Genomic DNA, 18,396 nt, shown 5'->3' with positions numbered 1-18,396 from the left:
TGACAGGTGGCTGTCCTACTGGCCTCCCTCATCACCGGAGGTACATGACATACCCGCAGCAAGTCGCGAATCCGGTCCACTTTCTGTTGGGTAAGGTGTCTAGTAGTGCTACGTCGATTAGGTTAGCCCTTTCGAAGCCAGCCAGGTGTTGCTCTAGGTACTTCACAACGAAGCTTCCGTTCTCACGTACGTATGCATAGACATCATATCAGAGTCAAAGATGGGTGCACAAGGTTTTGAAGAATCTGAATGTTTGTTTGATCAGCTCGCCTCCTCGAGCCGGAGTCCAACATGCAAAAGGGGTATTGAACGTTGCCCGAGAAAACCTCGAGCCCAGGACACTCAAAATGTCCTTTCCCTACCGGTTAAAAAGATCCCCTTGTTCCTCCCCCTCAACTCCTTGTCCTAGTTGATATGGTCGCTCGCTCGCTTAAATGACGCAAAGTAAGGGGTATAGACCATCGCTATCTATGTGCAATGCTCGGCCATCCCTGGCCTATTCTTTCTTCCTCCCCCCCTTCCCCCCTCCAGTTGCTGAGCCTTAAATAAGGTTCTGGTGATATCATATGGTAATTATCAGTACAGGGTATATGGCCACTGCTTTGAAACCAAAGCAGGGCGATGTGAAAAATGACGATGGCCAAAATGAGCATCGAATGAGTGATGTAGTCGGGATACGCGTTCGTCACGTATGATGATGTGAGAGAAAGGAGACTGGGGCGTGAGCGAAGGTCGCGTGCAGGGCGCACGTATAATGCAGGGGTGTTGTCTGAGGGTCCAAACCCGAAGCAGTCGTACTGGCTTTTGCCGGGTTTGTTTGTTTGTAATTACGCGCCTTGAAGGATGCCAATAGCTGGCTTACTCCAGACGATGAGAGTGCTTGCGAATCTCTTCATCGCTTAGAGCACTCATCCAGAGACACCTCTCGGTGATGCCCTCAACCGGTTGGAATTCGTAGAGTGTGCTAGCCTCGAGCAGCCTCAACAGTGTCTTGACAATGGTCGCGGCGTACCTACACCTCTCAAAGTTAACCAGCGGTGCAGTGGTTGGGGAGCTAGCAATCTCCGAGGGTCTTTGAGCGTTGAAGAGAAGGTCGTGGGTGTAGATGCCTACGAATGGAATGCAGCCTGTGTCAGAGCCAACTTCCATCTCGGCACGCAAGTTGTAAAAGTTGCGGGTAGGGGAGATGAGAGTTTCCAACTCCCGCAGAGTCTGCATATCGTAAGGCGGTACCATGGCCCAGGTGTTTGTAAGCCGAGATATCTCCATCGAAGTCAGGGCGATGGCGATCTGACTCATGGTCGCAAAGTTGCGGTATCGGCGGCAGTGAGCAGCAATGTGGATATACTTGATGATGCATCGTGCTCTCTCCTCAATATTTTGCGTCAGCACGATCTCGCTGCATGCCCACTTCACCATGATGTTGAAGCGCGCAATGACGACCTCAACGCCATGAGCATCCGTGTTGCGAAGGAAATCAACCCAGGACCGAGAGTCGTTGTTGGTAGCATTCTTCCAACCCATATCGATGAGCTCCTTCCAGTCAATCTCATTAAGAGCATCCTTTTCGATCAGCGTGAACTGTTGAGCTAGAATCTCCGAGTCGAATGCAAGCGTGAACGGTAGGTGGACAGAGAATCTCAAGGACGATTCTCTTTCGCGTTCAGTGTACTTTGGCTGCCCGCGCAGTGCTTCTCTGGTGCCGGTAGGATCAAGTGGCGAGTTGGGCTGATTCGCCCCCGGAGTGGTGTCGGGAGTCGGCGGTAGGGGCTTTTGCTGATACACCTGATGTTCGTGAAGCTCGGGAACCAGGACGGCCTCAGGTGACATCTGGAGGGCTTGGACAAGCGTCATTGGTGGCGACGGAGGTTCTCGGCTGTCTGAAGGACCCATGGCCGACTCTCTCAAGGGTCGAGGATCGAACTCCAGAATGGATGCACTGCGGTGAGCGTTGCGGTCCGGAAGAGGTTGTGTTTGATTCATGGCAAACTCTTCGGGCTCGACGATCTCGGCTGACAGCTCGGACGAAAGGTCAGAACCAAAGTCTTCTCCATCACTATCGTCGTCCAAGAATGACTGCTCGCTAGGCGGGGAATCGCCCGACTTGATCTTTTCCAGGCTCTCCGTCTTTCGGACGAACTCGTACGAAGATGTGTGAGATGATCCCTCGAACATTGGGCGAGGAGTCACTGCTGGTGAAATTTCTTCCTCGGGGTCTTGAAGAACAGACATGTTGGTCCATTCCCGCGCGGATGCCTTGCTCTGGCCATCGTCTGCCAAACCTCTTTCAAGAAGAGGAATGGAGCAATACGAGCCTGCCGAGTTGTCTGATAGGAAAGAACTCGCATCGGTTCGAGGTCCATTGGGAACGTCGAGAAAGCTGGAGCGGGGCTCTGATCCCTCTTCTTGTTGGGCCACGGCGGCGGCGTCCACAGGAAGAACATGCAAGTGACGATGTCCTTTCTTTTCTTGCTTTTGCGCCTCAGCGGGTTCACCTTTAAGATCCATCACAGTATCGACACCTTGGAGAGGAGCATTTGTGGGCTCCATGGACAATTTGAAAGATTTCTTCTCATACTTGCCTTCCAACTTGGCCAAGGCTGATTCTACGCCACCATCGTCTTCATCGTCGGGAATTTGGGCGAGCTTCTGCGCCTCAGCTTCAAATGAAGGACGCATGATGGGCTTAGACGAGTGAGTACTGAAGAGCGAGAGTTGTCTTTTTGCCGATGGCTCAGCCATTGCGCCCAGGGAAAAATTATCGGCGTCTCCTCGGTGGGAGAACTCGCTCGACACGACATCAACGAACGCACTAGAATCATGCTTGGGGCTCTGCAAATAGGAGCTTCGCATGGATTCAGAGTAGGTTGTGAGGGAGCCTGCCGACCGCGACTTACGCAAGGGCAAGGCATCTCCGTCACCCCCGTTGTTGAATGCGCGCAGGTCTCCGCCTGGTCGTCTTCTCAAAATCCGGAGTGGCTGAGGCACGGGGCTCGGCTCATCCTCGTCAGCGACGGAGCCTTCAGTGTACGTGGTCGCGTCGAAGCTCTTGACTGTTGAGCGCGGATTGAAGGTACTTCCAAACGAGGTAGTGCGCCGGTGGACGACGGCTGAGTCGAGGGATCTATTTGTCCTACTTGACTTTTGCCGAATGTGCTTTTTCGTTGACCTTAACAAAGTAGGACGGCTGGAAGAAGGCGCGATGAACTCCGACAAAGGACGATCGGTATCCATGGAAGGGCGAGTGCTTTGATTGTTGCCTAGAGTTGTCAAGTCAGGCACAAAGGGAGGCAGTGGGTCTACCGAGATGGACGGTCTGACAACATGTTGGTTAAGCAAGTAAGACGACCGTCGAGGTGTGCCCATTGCATGGCCTGGTGGTGTGTTTGGCGGCGTTGGATCCGCACCGCCTGGCAGAAAGGTGTCAGCAAAAGCCTCCACAGACTCAGTCGCGGGCAACGCTCCATGCATTGCTGGCAGAGAAAATTGGATTGTGTCATCTACGATGACGATAGACTTGCTGCCGGTAGTGATGGCCATGTCGCTAAGCGGCCTCAGTACGTCATCCTCCGGGATGCTGCCGAAAGATGAAACTTTAGGAACAGCCGAATAGTCGAAATCTTGTTCGGATACTGCCCTATGTAGAGCGGCAGCGGTGGGATCTAGATGTCCGCGTCTTGCGGCCTCGTCCGCGGCCTCAGCGGCTGCGTCTTCTCGAACAGCCTTCTTGAAGTCCTCCACAACCTCCGCGCCGAGAAGATCTATACGCACAGGAGGCCGAATTCCGTTCTGTTGCCGCCTAGCCTGGGGGACTATGGCGGTTCCCGGCAATCGGTTGGTCGTAGCCCCGCGCGGGCCTATGGGAGAGATGTTGATGAAGTTACCCTGGGTGGGAGAAACGCCCTGTCCTCGGGTGCTCAGCGCGCGTCGGACACTGCCGATCAACTTCTTCATGCCCTGGCCAGACATGGCTGATGCGCTACGCTGCTCTCCTGGCACTTGAAAGACCGTAGTATGGCGCTGGAAATCACCGGCGAGGCTAGGCGACATGACTTCAACGTACGGCTGACCTGGAGGCATCAGGTTTCCTCGAACCAGGCTGCCAGCGAAAGGCAGTGACATGAGGAAGTCGGTGTCCGGTAGACCCGATTTTTCGGTGCTATGCTCTCGTTCTCTGAGCGAGTCCGTAAGGCTGCCGTTTCTCTTGTGCCCGTGCCCTGCCCGTACACGTTTTCCGACAAGAGCTCTTGGAGTCGTTGCCACTGGTCCCGCGGTGGAATAGGCCGAGCTGGCGGGTGCCACTGGGTGAGCGCCCAAAGTGGAATTGTTGCCATGTTGAGTTCCTTTCGAGTTCTTACTCGGGAAGGAGCAGGAGATGATGTCCATACTGGCGATACTGGTAGGTGAAGCCGCCAGCCGCCTGTCAATCTCATGAACATGGCGGCCCTCTGGTGTAGCAGGTCTGTCGATGATGGGTTGGGAGTCAGCGATATGGCCAGCTCGGGAAACGTCGGCGTAGAAGCTTGTCTGCTCCTTATCCTCGGGAATCGGCACAAATAGGCCATCCAGCTGTGGGACAGCGTCCTCTCTCTCCCAGAAAGAAGGATCTAGACCGGCGTTTCTGTGACCTGCAATCCCGCCAGGAGCTATCGGCACGTTGGCGCCAAGAGAAGGGTCGAATTCCGGTCCGTCCCAAAACTGAGCACACACTCGCCGCCAACATTTCTTCAGCTCAGCCAAGATCTTGAGTTGAACCTTGCGACCACGAGGGTCTGTTGATAGCTCGTCTACCATGTCGTTCAAGAGGTTACAAAACGATACGCGAAGGCCGTATTCGATGACGAAATCGTCCATGAAGTAGTTGAGGATCCAATGACGCATGGCGACGAAAGTTCGCACTCGTACCACCATGCCAATCTCATCGTTTCGGCCCAAAGCCCATCGCAGGCGCGCCATTACCATCTTCAGCAGATCACCCGCCTCGAGGAAGGATCGATACGTGAGGAAGAAGTCGGAGATGAGTTCATAGTCGAGAAAGCTTGGAGAGGTGAACTCGGCCACGAGACGAGGCGGGGTAGCAGCTGTCACTGCACCCGTAGCCGGAGAGTATCGCACTATCGATCTGTCGTCGCATGTCGGTTTGAAGGTGAGGGCATCGAACATGGCTGGTTCGATGACCAGATGGGTTGACATGTAGGTTGAGCGGATTGCAGGCAGCCGAGGTGTTGTCATGGGAGCGGGACTGAGGGGGCCATTGTGTCTCGCGGGTTCCATGGGCGGCAGGCGTATTTGAGGAATCGAGATGGGACTAGGCTTCTTGGACGCTATTGACGCAGGTATTCTTGGAGTAAGTTCGCCGGTCTGAGACCGATGGAGGAAAGAAACGTTACTGGAGCGGGGAAACTCTTCTGTCGGGGCGTAACTCGATCCTCTGAAGAAGGCAGTGCCTCTGGCGGTGAATCGTGGGTTGCCTAATTTCCAGTTTGGAATCTCAATGTCTAGGAGGGGGATGTGAGGCGCATCCAGATCCTCCATAGTTTTGGCGCGCCGTTCATCGCCTGGCTTGGAGATGACAATTTTGAAGCCTTCAGCTTCGGAGTCCCTGCTCGTAGTGGCGCCGTCATGAGCTGTCGAGTCGGAATGAGCACGTCGGTGTTGAGAGGGTCTCGGTGCGTGGCCAGAAAAATAGCGACTGTTTCTCGCCGTTGGGGGAGTGGCAGCCGTTGCAGGCGTTGCAGGAGTTGGTGGCGTGGCGGTCCATTGGCTCAAGTGAAGGTCGCTTGCGTCTTTTTGCCTCTGTTTTTCGGTCAAGGCATCCAGACCGGCCGTCCCAGGTGGCGTTATGGGAAAGACAAAATTTGGCTGAGGGTATCTCTGGTTGGCAGGACGAACCGTCGGTCTGTTTATTGTCAGCACGTTTTCGGAAACCCGAGTAAGATTGTGGTGAGGTCTTAGCATTCCCGCCCATGTGGGCGGTACTGAATCAACAAACACCGCATGCAGTCATGAAAGCAACCCACCTCAGATATATCCGGCCGTTATTGCCCACGTTGGCAACGGTGAATTGACGTCCTTCACGTCCAGCGGAGCCTCCATCGGGGGCGATTTCAAACTTGTCATCGGCAGAGCTATCAGCTCTCATGCGGCGTATCGGGACCTGATTCCTTTCCTCCTCGGATATCCTTTCTGTGGCTGGTAGTAGTGGTTTTGTTGAGGGTCCTGGCTGGCGCATCTTGTTTATCCATTTTCCTCCAGAACCAGCAGTCATGGCACTCTGGGGTTCCTTTCCTCCGGTTGCGAGTTTCGGCGACCTTCCTGATCTCGAGTCGCGGGGGGCGACTGGGCTTCTGGGACTCAGCGGGCTGCGCGGAGTCTGGTCGCGTTGCGGAGAGCGCACACTGAAGGCGAGTCCATCGTGCGAGGACCGCGATTCGGTGGCCTCCATGGCCGGTCTCGCGTGTATTCGATTACAGCTGCGGGCAGCGGGTGTTGCTCGCTGGAGTGACTGGTCGCGGAGGCATTCGGTCAGCTTTCTGGCGAGACACAACAAGATGCAGTCGGACTAGATTGGTGTGCGGCCCAGTGGAGGAAGGAATGAGGCTCGGAGCGGGAAGTAGGGCAGTAGTAAAAGAGACAAGAGACGGGCTAAGAAGCGGCGCGTTTGTTTGTGTGTGTCAAAGCCCCGAGGTGAGGTAGGCAACGTAAGGTAGGTAGGCACCAAACTCGGGACGAGGTCATGGACACTCGAGTGGTGCTATACTGGATTCCGTAAAGGGCCCTCGCGGGTCCGTGAGATCCAGGGACCAACTCAGCTCACAGGGTGGCACGCTGGGTCGGGTCTGACGCTCGGAGGAAAAAAGGCAAAAAAGATGAGCTCAGGGTGCATGTGGGAGTGGAACGTACGTTTTGACGCCATAAAGAAGCAATGGCAAGCGGCGGCGGCGGTGGTGAGGGCGGCAGTGTTTTGCAACCAGACACCTCTCACAGGGTTCGCTCAATAGAGACAGAAACGCAGAGGCAAGCACAAGCGTCCAACGGGCATAGTCCAAGACCAAGACCACAGGTTACCGAAAGTTGAGACCTTGTGCGAGAATAGGAAAGTCGAAGGCAGGTCGCGGGCTACCTTGAAGAGACTCGAGGAAGAGAGGGTGGAATGCGAATGCGCTTCGACGCACAAACAGAAACACAGGGCCGAGTTGGTGATTCGTGAATCGCAGGAAGGAGGCCGGAGACTCGGAGGATGCGCTCGTTCTCGTGCAGCGGCCGCTGGTTCGTATGATTGTCTGTCGCCTTGAGGTGTTGGATTATTCGTACAAGGTGTATTATTCGAGGTCTCGTGAACGGAAAGGAGGAATGAGGAATTTGAGATAGTATTTCCGTCCTCCGTGGCCGTCTGGTAGGTAATTACACGCCAGTAAGTGGTTGAAAGAAGGAGGAATGGACAACAACGACGATAGAGGAAGGAAAGGCGAGCGAGAGTACCTCGGTGTGTATGTACCTTACACAATGACCCAAGGTAGAGGAAGGAACGGTACAGATACGTAGGGAAGGATACAAACACAAAAGAAAGCAAGGCGGAAGGAGACTTGGGAGAGAGAGAGAGGCCAGGCCAGACCAGGTCCAGACCAACAACCACCAGCAACCAGGAAGCGACCAGAGAAACAACGACAAGCCGCAAAAGACCAGGATGGTAGGACGCAGGATCATGGATGGGGGAGCGAGGAACACAACCGGGAAATGGGCACTGGGCAGACAGTCACTCAGCTCAGTCAGTCAAAGTGAGTTGGTGGCCCGTGGGACGGGAGTTGATTGAGTGCAGGTGAACCGCGAGGCAAGGTACCGGTACGTACTCCCCTGTTCATGTTCCTTCCGTCTGTCTCTCTGTCAGGTGGGAGATCAGGGACAGGGGACGCCAGGAATAAGGACAGGGAACCCGGCTGGGCATGGTTGGTCAATTGCACCTTACCTCACCTCACCTCAGTCTACCTTACCTTACTGAATGCTAATGAAGTGTTCGTACAGAGATGTTTGCCAACTTGGTATTCTACTGCTATTCTAGGTCTATCAATGGGTTCTGAATTCATTCCCTTGACACAGCAAGATGCCCGTACTAGTAAGGTAGCAAGAATGAGCTTGAGATACCTCAGGTACCTGATTGTGCGAGGTATCCGTACTTGAGAGGACAATTTTGGATGGGCAATGCTGACTGACCGCAACCTGGAAGATGCAGGAGCAGGTGGTGCGCGTGGTTGCTTGGGTGGCCCAGTGCGCTAATCTCCCTTAGCAGCTGCTAAAATACCTACCTGCAAGAGGTACGTATCCTATTGGGCTGATATGGTTTTGGCAAGAACCACTCATCACCACCCCACTTTGTCCATTTTCCAGTGTTGTGGCTGGTCCGGCCCAGCCATCCACCACTACCTAGCCAGTATCTGTACTAAGCTAACGGTACGTATCCAGAAGAGTACCTAGGCAGGTACTTATAAGGTAGACCAAGCAGGGGTCGACAACGAGGGCAACGGGGAGGGGCCAGCCACTGGTGACTGCCCACCCGTTGTGTGATTTTTTTTCCCTCTCTTTCGCTCGCGACCTGGACGTACCGCGCGCACGGTTAGAGCCCCGTAGTTCCAGTCTTGTGTTTGCAAGGGGGGCCACCACAGTAGATACGTACCCCGGTGTACGTCCTCGATGTACCCGGCCGAGTGTCATGGAACTGTGAAAGTCCACCTCAGGTGCGCCGCCCTTGCCCTCTCGAGGTTACCTCGATGAACCTGCCGACTACAGTGCTGCTGGTGCTTGTTACTTCCTACTGGCTGCCGCGCCTTCCAATTGGCATTCACGATGGCCGATTTGTGCGCTCCAGCATCGATGCCCGTTTTGTTGCTTCAACCTTGATTTCTGTCATTCTCTCCTCTCGCTGCTCTCTATCGCGGGTTAGTCTGATCCCGGATCCGAATTACAGACAACCACTGCACGGAACGGAGACGGGACTTGATCGACTTGAGATGAGACCAAGCCGATCCAATTACCAGCCGAGAGAGCCTCACAAAGTTACCACAGACTCACCACAACCGCACCATGTGACGAAAGTTGAGTCGCCCTGCTTTGGCTTCATAGCTTGCCTGCCTTGCCTGCCTTGCCTGCACCCTTCGGCCGCGGCCAACGCAGCATGGCGAGACAAAAAGAAACGGGACGACAGCTTTCACAGCCGCCATACGCGCATCATGCCTTCTCTTCCCTTGCCCCCAGCGTCCATGCAGGGAGCGTTTCCCCTCGATGTGAGCCTCGAGCTCCAGCCTCCAGAGTCCAACCTCGCAGTGTCCGGCCCCGAGGCCTGGTGCACCAAGCTTTCTAGGTTGTCGGAATCCGGATGCCCTCTTTGCCGTCATCGCCATGTCACTGCTTTGCCCTGCTTAGCATGCGGTTCGCCCGTTGACCATCCGTACTCCGTACTGCGTCCCCGACTCTGTGCTGAGTATCGACGCAATGGCCAACGGCCCATGCTTCGGCATCCTCGTCCCCCGGTTGATGTCATTTCCTGCAACCAACCTCCTGGATCCCGATATCAGTCCCAGAAGCGAAAAGAGGCGACATCACAAGCGAGGCGGCGATAGACAAGGCCAGGACGCCAAACCCCAGCAACATCCCCAACCTCAGCCGGCATACGGAGTACTGGGGTTCAACAACCCATCACTGATCTGAGACTCAGAGTTGCCTATTCCGCACTCCGTCTTCCCGCTTCTGCCCATTTATTCTCTCCTCTCTCACCATTCGCCTAGCTTCAAAGGCTCAGCACCGCGACAAAGGTACCGGTTATCTCCCTGGTCCCTTCGCGCTCGTCTCCGGTGCTTGCCGCGGCCCGTCAAATTGACGTTCTGGGATTATGGGATTGAACGGGACTGAAATTGAAACGACGCATTCGAGCATCAAGGACCTTATCCCTCGAACAAAGTGACCAATTGCACGTCCGAGTCCCAATCAATTCTCTACATGGCACGGATGCCTCCAAAATCCAGAATTGCTTCTCTACCCCACGGCAACGTGCTACCACCTCTACGGAGTAAGTATACAGCTTTGCGACTTGGCCCATCTCTTTGGCCAGGACGATCACAACAGCGTCAAAGACACAGTTGGCTCTTACCGATAGATTCTCCGTGCCGCGCTGGCCTTCAGATCAGTCCAATACGCTCGTTACCCTCGGTCGCAACCCCGTAGAGGGGGGGGGAGTAACGGGACAGATACAGAAACGGAAGCCACCCGGCCAGATTGCACAGGAGACTGGCGTACTGCGTACATCTGGCGGATACGCTGTAGTCGTAGGTCACCCACTGTTGCTCTGCACCTGCATCTGCACTTGTTTCTCTGCAGACTGCAGCACCGTCGTGAATCCATTCGGCCCAATCACCTTCTCGCCCAGCCCTTGTCAGTCACAGCAACCCGTTTTGCCGGCTACGATTGGCAGGACTCTTCTGGTTCCTGAGACCGAAGCCTCAGAAGAAGACTTTCAGAACACACCGATTGTCCCCTTCAGGGTTGTGTGCACATGGAAAACCAAGCCCTGCTTGAGGATAGAACATCAGAAGGTTGGCACGCATCTCGCATCTGCAAGAGATGCTTACAGATCACACCGTTGAGCTTGCTCATCGTCAGACTCTGTCTGTTCTCCTTTCAACAACCGAGGCAAGGACGAGAGTGGAAGATGCGACAAATCTGAATAAGCTAGACATCGTGTCGTGACGTCTCAAGTTCTTAACAGTCCAGTAACCGGGGCAAAAAGGGACACTAATTACCCCTCCATACCCTGGACTGATGACTGGAGTTCAGCATACTCCGTACACAGCACGAACCCTCGTCGGCCATCTAAAATACTCGTGGCACCCATCACGAAGGAAAGGCCGAAAGAAGGGACGGAAATACCCCGCAGACGCACAGCAACGGGGTCGCTTAGCAAACCTTTTCCCTGGTTTTCGGTCAATGACAAGTGCAGTTCAGTTGGAAACTTCAAACTTGACGCACTTTTGTAGCAAAAGTCCGCACCTCCCAACGGTTACCTCCTATTCCAACCGCATCTGAAGGAATAGTTCGTATGCGCCTTCCCAAGGCTATGACGAAAGACGAGTCTCGAATGGGGTCTGCTTTGTTTGCCAAAGCTACAGATCACTGATGGCAGCACTAGCATGATGTTTTCCATCTTCGCCAACACGTCTGACACTAGACAGACAGCTGCAGGGATGGCCGACGTTGGTGGGGGGTTAGTCACGACGCGCTTCAAAGAAGACGCCTGGAAGATTGATCCATGATGCGGTGCCACCATCGCGAGAAAATGGTTTCCTCGAACCCAGGCAGAAGATTTAAAGTCAACAAGCAGATACGCGTTGCGGTCGCAAACTCGCAGTTCACGGAGACGATGAGACTGTCGACAATCAAAGGCGCGGCGTCCCCGCCCGCTGGGGTTCCTTTAATATCACACTGTTAAATGACCAGCGACCAGGATCGGAAATTGTTACAGGGGCCAGCGGCGACATGCACCAGAGTCCCTGCCAGGGCATTTTGGCAACGTCTCTCCTGTGAACTCCATATATGGCTGCGAAATGAAAGTCCCTCTTCTCTTCTGCTGCGTAATCGTCTTGGCCGATAGAGGCTTGGGTCCGGCCCGGATCACAGTAAAGAAGACAGTTGCGAAACGCCATCAATGTTTGAGCATCGAGCCAGTACGATGAGACATGGGAGATAGAGTCGACTTTTCGCAAACGCCCGCCGAAAGGCACCAAAGGGGCGAGGGCTGCACGCCACTCGATACTCGAAAGTTGAAAGAGGTATGCGGATACGTCCGCCATCAACGCCTTGAACGAAGTACACTATCTACCTGACGACCGACAGTGTATACGTCGGGACTACCTGCTGTGGACACGGCGGGCAGGCTACAAACTTGTTGGTTCCGATGCGTCTTCCATGGCTTATTTTAGCAGTCACCATTAGCCGTTTCGTGGCTCGGTCTAGAAGTGCAAATTGAAGGGAGCTAACGGCGCCGCTTGCGGCACCAAAGGCTTGTGCCCTAGCAACAACAACGAGAAAATGAGGATGAAGAAGACAGCGGCCGTATTCTCAAGCGCACTTTCGACTTCAGGGACGAAGCCAAGATGGGCCTGCAGTCTACAAACCCTCATAGATCTCCACTCAAGGAAGGATCCGTTGCAAGCACGTATCAAAACTCAATGGCATGATCGGATGTCGTGTTACAGTGTCTTTCTGGTGCTGAACCCACTGGGCCTGCCCCTCGTCTCCAACAGTAGTGAGGAGAATAAGCAAACAACACCAAGATAATCACCAGAGTCAACCCAGCAAGGCGAATCAACGAAGAGGCGGCTGGTCAGCTGATCGCACCGTCATGCTGAACATGTTACACCCGGTTTCTGGTGGATCGTGAAATGCAGCCTTCAGCTCTGTTTTCCTTCTTCCTCCAGCTATATCGGTCTTGAGGGAAGGCTCGGACAAGCCGTGCTGGATCGTTTGTTAGTGACTCGCGGTAGAGCAGCTCTGTACTGCTGATCTCAATGCCCAACGCCCAACTTTGGCCACAAATCCACGCCAGTGCGACTCCACGGAATCGAAAAACGGAGTATGAGCATTCGCACACGGCTACGCCTGTATGATCCTGAGTAGTGAGGATCTGTACTGATACATATTCCACAGCATGCGGGCCCAGAGCGTTGGAACCCGCATCTCTAGTAATCCTATTTAGGTACTGTGGCTCCCGAGTCACTGGTCCGGATGTCTTCCAGCTGCGATTTTACGAGTCAAGCATCGACAGGCTACATACAGCACCGATGGAGAACCGTGACTTCTAGTTCGGCTGATCTTTGGGCTGCGTCTGGCAGTCATCTTTGCTCGGCCGAATCAGTTTACCACGCGTATCTGGCCCACGTAGGCCTGATCCAGCAGTATTCAGGCAAGAAGATACGAGCTCATCGCGATGTCTGCGAAAAAGAATGGATCATTTGGCAAGCTGTCTGCGATCTGCAACGGAGAAAGGCAGATAACCTCACTAATAACCTTAGTGACCCTCCCATCGCTCATACCATCTCTTGGCCGTCACATCTCAAGTGTGTCCTGGCCGCCGTGCCCGGCTTGCAGATCCGGAGTTCCGCGGCTTCCAACGCCATGCCTGGATGTCGTTGCCAGGCCACAAAGAATCATGACTAACACGATACACAAGTCACACTGTCCACGCCATGGGGGAGCAATGTATAGACAGCTCAACGCTCTCTCTCGCGTTTGCTCTCTCAACCCGCGCGGCCTGGATAAGGATGATGGGTTCACCGTTCGGGCACCACCAGGACATGCCTCGGAGGCCTATGAAAAGGCATAATCCATCATAATCAACGACCTTGTTATTTTGCGAACCGGCTAGCCTTCGAGGATGAACCCCCCACTCCAGGGTCTCGGCATTGACCAATGACTCTCGTCCGGGGGCCTGACACCATCATGCCGTCCGCCCTCCGGATTTTTTGGCATCACCATCGTACTATGCCGCCGCAAACCCCTTCAGTCATACAACTGGCACATATTGGCCCCCTTTAACCCTAGGAAATCGGGCCAAGGACCTGTTCGATTATCTGCACGTTGCAAACGAGTGTCACCCCATCTCGATTGCCCCGGCAAGCAATCGTCCGAGAGCAAATCATTCGGTCCCCCCTCTTCCATGGTGGGAAACGCAACAAACCCTCTCCGAGGTCACCAAGTGCGCGATGCTTGTCAATGCTTGCTCATCCCAAAAAAACTCAGCTATGACCAGCTTTAATAACCACCGGCACCAGGCGACCCTGTCAAGGCTCTTCGGATCTCGACGAGGTCGAGACTCCGCCAACCCAGCTTCTTGGGTTGGCCCCTTGTCTCCCCTGCGAACAGTGCCTCTCTCCGTCAGCAGTGCCAGAGCCCTTTTCCGGGTCGGTGCCACAAATGCTCCGTATCAGTCAAGCAAATGTTTTGCTCCATTAAGCGCTATCAACAACCGGAGCACGCACCATCGCAGGCGCAAAGCGTTGGTTCGGCGCGTCGGCGTGGCGACGCTGTACGCAGGCCATAAACAATACCCTCATCGCGTTTGTCATCGGTTCAGTTGTCCTTGGACACGCTCTCTCCGTACGGACGTGCCTCGGCCAGTGCCCGGTTTAATAAGCGCGGCAATATGTTCGCCCAGTGCTCCTCGGGCTCCATCGACGCTGCTTCCGATAGCATATCAGTGACAGATGTGAGATATAGGGCCCCCGGTGAGTATTCCGCTGAGTGGTTGCAGTAGACGCAACACCCGCCCTCTTGTTCGCCATGGTTATGGGGGTTTACCAAGTGTCAGCGGGCCGCGGGGTAATAGCACGTGTAGGCGACGGTGCAACCTCGCCCGTCACACCGTCTTTCGTTATCTCGTCACTCTGTCGAACAAACGACGCGATTAAGCATTGTCAAGATCTTATTGAACGTGTGGTAATAAACCTCATCGTGCCTTGGAGGTTAAGATCCACCAGCAAAGCGACTGTTGTAACTCATGGGCAGAAAAGTGGCGGGCAGTTCGCCCAGTTCTCCCCTCCCACTCCCCAGGGCTGGCTGGTCCTGGGGTTGCAGTGGCAGTGGGATGGCACACCAAGAAATGCCAAGACAAGGAAGTGAATAGAGGCCCAGCCGACCACGCGAGCTGAGGCATGGGGGATGTGTCAATCTGCCGCCGTGGGATTGATTGAGGGTATATGCCAATGCCCATTGCCCGCGGCTTTTTAACTGCCTTGCTGCCCATGAGTTAATAAGCTGGCTGGTTTATACTATAGACCCGCCTCCATGAACTCAAAACAAGAATACCAGTCAAGTGGCGGGTGACTGATGATGCTGGAGACGAAAGTGGATGCGCTTTGAAGCTATATTCGGCAGATCGTCCTATTAGGGCCACGGGCATCAAGAGCCTGGCGAGTCTACGGAGTACTTCGTAATACGCGAGAGACCGCAAGCGATGTAATGTGATGGCGGGAGGTCACCGGTCTCAATCCACCCGCTTTCCCTCCCGCTTTGACAGCGGCTCTCTCTGTTCCCACTGTCCGCCTTGTCTCAACCGCCTGCTCATTGCAGGTATTTACCGGCATCACATATGCAAGCTAGATATTGCAGGCGTGTTCGACAGTGGACTACCTGGACCTGGAACCCGCCTGTGCCCCACTGAGCACTATAATTACTTACCTCACTTTTGTCCTGAATTACATGCAGGTCTTTTCGAAAAGAGACAAGATGGATTTGGATGGAGACGGGCCAGAGAAAGAGGAGTTTTTAAGAGGGTGAATAAAATAAGAGGGGCACGCTTCTGCAGACTGCACGAGTGAAATTAAGGTTGAGTCTATTGCGAGATGGTATTAGGCGCGCCTCGCGGGCAGCCCCGTTGTCTCTCTGTCTTGCAGCTTCACCGCCATTGTCTCAGAGTCACGTTGGACAGAACCGATACAATAGTGTAGCAAAGGAGGAAACATACTCCATCATCCCACTGCGGAGCTGTTTCCTTCCTCTCTTTTGTCATTCGCTCCATCGTCTGAGCAAGTTTAAACGTCACAGGTACATAGTATTTCTCTGGATCCCGATTGGGAAGGCCAGAGAGAGATTTCCCCCAAGGCGGAGTAACTAGAGGTGAGTTGCAGACTGCATCTGGCCTGGATTGAGATGTGATCGGCGAGAGGATGCAGGTAAGTTAATAGGTTTTTTGGTTTTGCCTGGGTAGTTAGAGCGAGTATTGATCACCTTGCCTTAGTTTATGGATGCGTGATGTGCAGAATTGCTGTTTTGGGAGGGGAGGAGGTTGTGGGGTTTAACTGCCGAAGTATTGGCGGGAGCCTCCGATGGGGAGCGGGATGTTGTCCGCGTGGTTGAGTTAGGTCTAGACTTTAGAGGTGCGTTGGTTTGCAACGGCGCGGTGGTTGGCATGTGTATGAGTTGTTGAGATCGTCTGGTCGGTTTCCTTTTGTGAAGTACGTGGTTTGCCGTGGAGTTGATCGTCGGGATATGTGCTCCGGTTTCTGCACCTCGTGATTGTTGTCCAGAACGCCAGCCGTCAACTTATTGTCTTTCATGATTGTTGAATAATCCATTTGAAATTTCGGGATGGTTCATAGCTAGGACATGTTTCTCCAGTGAGCTGTATGCTGTGATCGGTTTCGAACATGACATGGTTTCTATCTTGGTTAAACATCGCCTGAATTTCCTCGTGTTGTATGATTCGGCTCTCGATCCCTCCCGCGTCAGGCCTTACACGCAGAGTTTTTGCCCACTTCCAGTAGTACTGAGTCTCGCACTTATCGTGGTTGGCTAAATATCAAAATTGACGTTAAAGATGTAGGCTCATCGCCATTTTCCAAAATCGGACGAGGTCGTCCGGGCTTTGAGGCCCTGCCAAGTAATCGCTCTGACTTTGCCGTTTACACGCGCGGAACACCATCAGCAGAAAGTCAAAAATATGTGATGAGTACCAGCAGGCAAAGCTCTATCGGTCTTGAGTTGGCTTCATGCAGGGTTTTCTGGAAGCTGCGGTTTATTCAGATAACGAAAAACTATCAAGTCCCTGCTTGTTCCAAGTGTTCCTGTAGTAAGCTCGCTCTCCTAAATCTTTGTAAAGTGACAACTGTCTGATGCATAGGGGATTCTTTTCACAAAACGCCAGAAGTTCAAAACCAAGGCTCACGCCTTACGATCCGTTCCGAAAGACCAGCCTGACTGGCCGCTCGCCGCCAGTAATATTCCCTATTGAACCGATATCTTGGGACCTGCTTCTGGTTATTCCGTTGTAGTGTCTTACGAACTGGAATTATCATAAGAGGCCCTCGACGTATATTCCCCATCTCCAGTTTCGATTTGTTCCGAGTCATCAATACCAATCTTGATAATGGCTCTTACGCGATGGGATCATCCCCCCAGGCCCCTGACATATTTTCATTATGGCCGATTTCGGTTTCCCAGCCCCAGTCATCAAATAAAAACACTGCCCATGGCCCTTCCCAATCTTCCTGATGGCTATTCAATACATCCCACATGTGGTGATCGGCAGTTGTCCAAGTGCGATATTCTCTCAGCAAATTTGCCACAACCAAATGCCCTTCCTTCTCTGCGAGCTTGATTGCTCGCATATATTGAAACTGGCCTCTCCCACGCGTTTCCGCTCCCTCAGACAAGAGGTATTGAACCATATCTATTCTCCCGTGCTCAGCCGCGCCTTCTAATGCAGTTCTCCCGTCTTCCTCTGCACGAGAGACATTGACGACGGCTCCCAAATGGATCAACGTCTCTGCGATTCCAAGACTCCCAGTGATAGCCGCTAGCTGTATAGCCGTGGCACCGCGACGTCTAGCTGCCGGTGCGTTCACATCAGCGCCTGCCTTAAGAAGTAAATCAAGCATCTCGAGGCTTCCATCCTCTACAGCCTGCTGCAATGAGCTTCGTGTTCTGGAAGCATCCGTATCGTACGGCCTGTTTACATCTTCTCCTGCATCTAGCCGAGCCTTCACGTCATCCAAGTCGTGAAGTCTCACAGCAAGATACAGCCAATCGATTTTGGACTCTGCAGGTATCTGGGAGCACTCAGGCTGTGGTTCTGGTGTGTAGACCGAGCTGTCAACCTCTGCGGATGTCTGGGGACTCGTAGGCCGTGGTGCTGGTGTGCAAATCGAGATATTGAAACCTGCGGGTGTTTGGGGACTCTCAGGTCCTACAATTGGAAGCTTTTAGCAAAGATACGAGAAATAAGTGACACTTATTCCCACCTTGGTGGTACTTGAGCAACGAAATCGTTTGATATCGACTTCTCTCCTTTTTTACTTTGGTCGGCACAATCGCTTTGCCGTCGTAGATGACTTCGCTGAGTTTTCCTTGATTTTCCCGTTTGGTCAGACGATGGTCGATAAACTGCCACAAGATCTCGGCCTTGTTCTTTGGAATTCTCCTCCGAAGACTCCAGACCCTCAGCTTGTACTCAAGCTGCGATTTCCTAACACGTGTTTCTTGAGAAGCTGAAGATGAAGAGACCGCCGTGTTGACTTACGTTACAGGAAAGCCGTCTTCTTCGAGCTTTCGCATAATATCGTTAAAAGAAGCTGACTCATTGAGGAACATGCGCTGAATTTCAGCTCGATGCTGAAGCCACTCTTCGTCAGAATGACGTGTCCGAGAGGGTACCATCGTGGTAACAAGCTGAGATTCGTTGCTTGATTTGATGTCGACTGATACCGGTCTCTTGACTGTCCGTGATTGCTGCTTGAAAATCTCGCAATGTCATACATATCTTACCGCGGATGGGGCAGACGATACATAGAAGGGAAGTCAAGGTGGGGAGACAGAGCCTTGTCATATAGCTTGGAATAACTGCGCCATGTGGCA

General features: G+C 53.5%; 2 protein-coding genes across 2 annotated transcripts; both read right to left on the bottom strand.

Moving 5' to 3' along the window:
- Positions 1-222: 222 nt before the first annotated feature.
- HER10_EVM0007531 (RasGEF domain-containing protein) lies at positions 223-7,678 on the bottom strand. The gene is made up of 2 exons (XM_035477085.1): positions 6,021-7,678; positions 223-5,899 (listed from the first exon to the last, which is right to left on the bottom strand). Exons 1-2 carry the CDS (start codon positions 6,443-6,445, stop codon positions 859-861), a joined length of 5,466 nt encoding a protein of 1,821 aa, XP_035329619.1. The 5' UTR covers positions 6,446-7,678; the 3' UTR covers positions 223-858.
- Positions 7,679-17,721: 10,043 nt separating this feature from the next.
- On the bottom strand, positions 17,722-18,198 carry HER10_EVM0012213 (uncharacterized protein; the record flags this gene model as incomplete). Its single annotated transcript, XM_035481612.1, has 2 exons — positions 17,722-18,007; positions 18,062-18,198. 2 exons carry the CDS (start codon positions 18,196-18,198, stop codon positions 17,722-17,724), a joined length of 423 nt encoding a protein of 140 aa, XP_035330188.1.
- Positions 18,199-18,396: the final 198 nt, after the last annotated feature.

This window comes from Colletotrichum scovillei (assembly GCF_011075155.1).
Source record: "Colletotrichum scovillei strain TJNH1 chromosome Unknown Contig00009, whole genome shotgun sequence".
Lineage (NCBI taxonomy): Eukaryota > Fungi > Ascomycota > Sordariomycetes > Glomerellales > Glomerellaceae > Colletotrichum > Colletotrichum scovillei.
The sequence above is the reverse complement of the archived record's forward strand: the minus strand, read 5'-3'. Positions and strand labels throughout refer to the sequence as shown.

Excerpts from the sequence above, each read along its gene's own strand:
- HER10_EVM0007531 (XM_035477085.1), bottom strand. The coding sequence starts at position 6,445 with ATGGAGGCCACCGAATCGCGGTCCTCGCACGATGGACTCGCCTTCAGT. Across the intron at positions 5,900-6,020 it reads AACGGCCGGATATATCTGAG|ACCGACGGTTCGTCCTGCCA; the intron begins GTGGGTTGCTTT and ends GACAATAAACAG.